General features: G+C 49.3%; 1 protein-coding gene across 1 annotated transcript in view; it reads right to left on the bottom strand.

Annotated features, from left to right (window-relative positions):
* EMH_0034730 (uncharacterized protein) overlaps positions 1-5,788 on the bottom strand; it is a gene marked incomplete at both ends in the record, with an annotated part of 12,076 nt that overhangs the window by 5,860 nt on the left and 428 nt on the right. Inside the window, 9 exons of the mRNA XM_013494901.1 lie at positions 3-268; positions 462-880; positions 986-1,374; positions 1,636-1,999; positions 2,495-3,811; positions 4,062-4,273; positions 4,456-4,560; positions 4,794-4,957; positions 5,242-5,748. Of these exons, the coding sequence (XP_013350355.1) occupies positions 3-268; positions 462-880; positions 986-1,374; positions 1,636-1,999; positions 2,495-3,811; positions 4,062-4,273; positions 4,456-4,560; positions 4,794-4,957; positions 5,242-5,748 (3,743 nt within the window). The remainder of the gene's footprint in view (positions 1-2; positions 269-461; positions 881-985; positions 1,375-1,635; positions 2,000-2,494; positions 3,812-4,061; positions 4,274-4,455; positions 4,561-4,793; positions 4,958-5,241; positions 5,749-5,788) is intronic.

Here is a 5,788-nt window from a genome sequence, read left to right as displayed (position 1 = left end):
TAGAATCGTCTTCCCCGCTCCTGACGCCCCTACCAGCAAGAGATGCCCGAGAGGCTGCCGGAGAACTCTGTCGATCCGTGCCACATGGTGCAGCACTTCATCGAAAAACACCAGCTGCACTTGAAATACTTCCTCATTGAACACACGCAGCTTTCCTTGCAGCAAAGAACGTAACGCCGGCATCGATACCTCGCAGTACTGGCGACTGGCCAAACTGGTGAAGAGGATAGGACGCTGCAGAGCTGCTTCACTAACGCTCGGGAAGTGCCTGAAGCGCCACAACCACAAAAGAAAACAGCTCGCTCTATATGTGTAGATACATGCTCATGTTTTTGCTTCACTTCGCGTTTTTTTCCTGCCTATTTAACCCAAGGAAACGGCCAGAGGCAAACGGGAGCCTCAGCAACACATACTCCGTTGGTTGACACGCTGAACATGTTTCTGCCTCTGCGCGAACTTACGTTTGAACGATTGAATCAAGCATTTTGTCGGTTTTCTGTCTCTCTTCTTCTGTCACAAGACGATCGCTGAAGATCCTCAGCCCTTCGTGGGCGTAAGTCCTGACGAGCTGTGTGAGGGTGATTTCGTCGTTGCCATTTATTCCTCTGAGCTGGTCATTCCTTCCCCAGCTTGTTTCGCCAGAGGATGACTTCCTGAATGCTTCAGAATCCGATCGTGCTCCCCCCTCCAGAGCCTCTGCTAACGCCAGCTTCCACCGCGTCAGCTCCCTCGGTGAGTAGATATAGTGAGGCTGCTGGTCAACAGTGAAGGTACTCGAGAAGGAGGTATAGAACTCCACCATTGCCATAGTAAGCGCATCAGCAGATGGGAACAGGCTAGGATATGGGCGCAGAAGAGCCCTATTGAATGTACTGTAGATCTGAGCTCAACCGCACCACACCCACAACAGATACATTCAGCAACACACGTAGAGTTGTCGTCCGCCAGTTGAGGAGTGAACCCTTTGGATGGAAATATTTGTTACCTGAATAAGCGAATCTTTCCCTGGGAAATCGACAAATATAATCGGCGCATGCCGAAGGAAACGATTGCTCATGTGATGACGGCCTGCATCGGTTGGCGGGTTACACGCTCCTGCGAACTGCACCCCTTCCACGCGAATCCAGACCCACGGCGACGCCTGTTGCAGCTGTGGCATCGAGCGCCAGAAGCCTCCCGTTTCGGCTATTTGGCGGATCAGCATTATAACGTGCTGCGTGCCATACTTGTCAGGAGAGGGGAGGTTACATTCATCGCAGAAGATGATGAGAGTGCGGCCAGGGACAACTGGCCGCATGACCATACCCCCGGCAGCTGTCTTGGTTAGCTCGCAGTAGTGATCAAACGTCTTGAACAACAAATCAGGAGTGGTACCTGATGAGAAGTTGAGAAATGCAACGTCGAAATCCGCCCGCTCCTTCAGCACTGCCGTGAGCGTCATCGTCTTTCCAGAGCCAGGAGGGCCACACAGGATGAAGGGTTTCTTCTCTTCNGCACTGCCGTGAGCGTCATCGTCTTTCCAGAGCCAGGAGGGCCACACAGGATGAAGGGTTTCTTCTCTTCGAGCCATCCCTCAACTACATCACGGTGCCGCAGTGTATCCACAGTTTGAATCACAAGCGAAGCGTCCTTCACCTGGCAGAACGTAAAAGCAAACAGGAAAGCAAAGATAGACCTTCAGATCCATGAGGAGTTGATCACGCGACGCAGGGGACGAGTCTGCGCTATTAGTTTCGCCTTTAGGCGTCAGGTTGCAGCGTGTCAGGCGCACCTGCTGGGTGTCGATTTCCATCTGTTTAACGCGAGACTTCCATGAGTGCCACTGGCCGTCCTCGAGCGACGGTTCAAAATCTAAGAGGGTTTGTTCTCCTCCACCGTCAGGCCCCAGTCCAGCGGGCAGAGGTAAATCACAGATGCGCGCCACTTCTTCGCTAAATGCAGATCGACCCGCCAGACTTAGGGATCCTCCCATTCCCCAAAGGATAGACAAAACCATCCACTGCAAAATCCACAACAAAATTCAAACTCCTGTTCCTTCTGTTCGACTGCGATGTTAAATATTATATATGTATACATACATACATATTAGAGACAGCACATCGTATAATATACATACATATATATATATATATATATATATATATATATATATATATATACATGAATTGTGGCTGCACCAGTGTTTGCTTGCCTTTGTGATGAACTGCCCTATGAGGTCATCATCCATGGATTCGCCTGTTGATCTCAGTTCTTCATTCTTTTCGACAATACGATTAATTCCCTTTTTTAAGAGAGAGAACATACTTTCGACGCATCTGATCCGTGTGAATTCCATTATATGCTGATGCTTCATTGCCTTATCCAGGCACTGACTTGCGAAGCCCCCAGCACAGAAGAAAGGCTCAAGGATGGTAACACAGCGCTCCTTAATCCCCTGTGCAACAGCTTCTGCAGCACCTCGGCCTCCTGCTGCTCCTCCACCCAGCAGGGTTACCTTGGATGCTAACTTGGCCACACTCCCCCTCGACATGATGTGCGAACTTGATCGCCCGAATTCACGAGAAATCGCTCGAGTCGAGCCGCTGCGATCAATTCCCTTTGCCTGACCTCCTACACCTTGGAGGATAACTTCAGTTGCTGCTGATCCAGCAGCAATCTCATCGAGGTGATGTTGAAACACGACATCATCAGGCAGCACGGAGCTCGCGAACCATACGATGCCACAACGACTGACAGTTGCAAGAGTGGCATATTTGAGGGTTTCGACTTCGAATATAAGACGAATACAATTGGGAATTTCCAGCCTTTCTCCGTTAGGTAACGTTAGCAGTTTGTTGTCATCGAGAGCAGAGTTCAGGTTTTCCGCCCAGTCGGGGTCGACGTCACCATCAAACACAATCCAATGTCTTCTCTGTGCAGCACCGCTTCCAGCCTCCTGCGTTGTTGCGAGGATCTTACGAAGCACAGCTGTGAATACACCGTCTTGCCACTCTAAAGTGGTAGAGTCGAGTTTGCCGTACAGCTGCTCCTTGGCAACCACCTTTGGATCCAAGACGTACGACATCCCCTTTATGCCGTCTACCTTCTCCATCGCATCCAGCAGCACACGCCAGGCAGCAGATTTCCCTGTTCCCACTGGGCCTACCAGCATTACACCGTGCTGTAGTCTTTGAATTTGATACAGCTGCAGCACTTTTTCGAGCCACTCTCCCTTCGCCTCAAGGAAACGTGCTTCGCAGAGACGTTCAATTTCATCCAATAGAATCTTCTCGTCTAGTGCAGGAATATCAGCCCCTGGGAATACCCCCATCAGCAAACTACGCAGGAGAGGCACATCCTGGGCAACAAGTTTCGGCACCACGGTATCCGTGACAGATCGAATGAGTAACTTCTGCTCCACCGACTCCACCACCTCGGGATCGTCTACAGCCGTTCCCGCTCCAGCTTCCTCTTGCAACAGCTGCCGTTTCAGATTACCAGCAGAGCTGAGTGCACTCTTTAAGGATCGAAGGCCGAAATCATAATGGGGCTGCTTGGATAGTTGACGATCGCACAAGTCATACAGTGATATCACCTTGCTGGATAGACGCTCGGCCGAGCGGAAACCCTGTGCATACAGTGTAACCTGAGCAATGAGTTGTTTGTCTGGTTTAATCATTGCCACCTCACGGAACAACTGTTTCAAATTGTCCGGCAAGTTTGATCTTCCAGCATAGCCGGGATTCATAGTGACAAAGATGCCGACATTCGTATTCAGTTTCGTTGCTTTCCCAAGCAATTCAATCTCCTTGCGGCCTTCACGTAGCCCAGTCTTCACACAGGAAAAGATAACACACAAGAAGAGAGAGAGCATGAAACCCCTTACACCCGAAATCAAATGCTAGAGTAGCAGAAGCTGTTCAATTCAAACCGAAACGCCTAAGCTAACCACTCACGACCCTCTGCTCTAAGATTGCTGCATTTGGGTGCGTGCGAGAAAAACAACTGGCATCGGTGTATCTGAGTGAAATAATACAGACGCGATGACTGTTGTTGCTGCTGCCGCTGCTGCTGCTGCTAACCTGGATCGTGAGAATCTGTTCAGATACAGCAGAAAGGATCCTCTCATCAAGTCTATTAAACTCATCAAAGCATCCCCAGGCCCCCACTTGACACAGCCCCGAGAAGAGTCTACCCATAGCGTTGAAATCGAAAGTCTCATCGCAGTTAAACACCAGCGTATATCTCCCCAATGCAGAACCGAGGGCTTTAACCGATTCCGTTTTTCCAGTTCCTGAGACGAAGAAAACAAACAAAAAACACAGCCTTCATGCGTCGACAAAGAACACGCGTGTTGCTGTGTAACACATATATGGTGGTATTGCTCTCATCGGCGTGAATGCAACGATTAACCTAATACGAGACATATTTATATCATGCTGTCTATACAGCCGCTCGTGATTGCATCTGCATTACCTGCAGGACCAAACGGGTTGCCACCCAGTTTCATCTTCAGGGCTTGAGTCAGAGTGAGGAAGCACTTATCCGTGAGCGGGGTTTGCACGAGTCGTTCGGCCATACCTGTAGCCGCACATATCACAAGATTCAGAATTTATTGATTGAATAAAACCCCCATTTTATTTATATCTTTGTTTCTGCTCTGTGCTGCTTCTGCGGTTCTTCTGTTGCTGCTGTGTTTCTCTAGCTGCTACTGTGCCCCTCCTGTTGCTGCTGCCTTTTCAGTTTCTCCCTGCGGCACAGAAACCCTGTACACGTCAAGTGTATCCGCAGCGTGAAACCCCAGTGCGAGTTACCCAAATATTCAAATCCGTAATCAAATGTTGCATCTGCCATGCAGACTTTAAGAAGCCCTTGAGGAATTATGGGGCCCGAAGGCGGCGGATGGGTGAAATAGAAACGCATGCATTCGAGCCATCCAAAGTCTTTCCTAGAAACCACGTTATTCTTTATGAGAGACCTGAAATGAAGTTGATATCACCAGCCACCACATGCAAAATATAATACTAAACATTTTAGTTAAATATTTAAATATTAAATATCATTAAAACATGAGAAACAGCACAAACAGTGATGATATCTCACCCAAGGAGAAGAAATACAAGTCAATATCTTCTCAAGAAAAGCACCGCTGCAAGTGTAACTGACACTCATGTTGCTGCTGCTTCTGCTGTTTCTGCTGCTTCTGCTGCTGCTGCTGCTGCTGCTGGTGCTGTAGCGAAGATACCTTGACAAAGGACCTACCTGCATACGTCTCTTTGGTGTACGACTTCTGTTATCATGTGAACGATTCGATTGCGTATGAGGGGCCCCACATCTTGAACGACGCGATCAGCAAGGAACCCAAGAAGGTCAACTGCGTCCTTCAGAGCAGAAGACTCGAGAGGGTGTTCCTTTTGTTCTGATTTTGCTGCTTGGTGAGGATCATCAACTGACAAAGCCGCCTCGCATCTCTTAGTCCATCGTATATTCATAGCAAGCAACAACGCCTGTAGCGGGAATTCTTTAATCCATTTCACAAATGGATTCTCAAGCGGGTCGTTTCCTGTTGCTGCTGTTGTTGTTGCTGCTGCTGCTGCTGCTGTCAGCTCAGACAAGTCGAACTGCTCCAGCGTTCGAAGAGCCCGAGAAACACAATCCGCCAAAGAAACGGTCATCTGCAGCTCCACTGCACCCATCCAGTCCTTCAAGGAAGGGTACTGCAGTATAGACACCCCACTCACAAAGGGAACGACCTCCCCCTCTCGCGAGCTGAGACACAACCCCAGCCACAGACAGGAGACAACAAAAG

The sequence above is a fragment of the Eimeria mitis genome, genomic scaffold, assembly GCF_000499745.2.
Source record: "Eimeria mitis Houghton genomic scaffold, Emh_scaff1328, whole genome shotgun sequence".
Taxonomy (NCBI): Eukaryota; Apicomplexa; class Conoidasida; order Eucoccidiorida; family Eimeriidae; genus Eimeria; species Eimeria mitis.
Note: the sequence above shows the minus strand (reverse complement) of the source record. Positions and strands in the feature narration are given on the sequence as shown.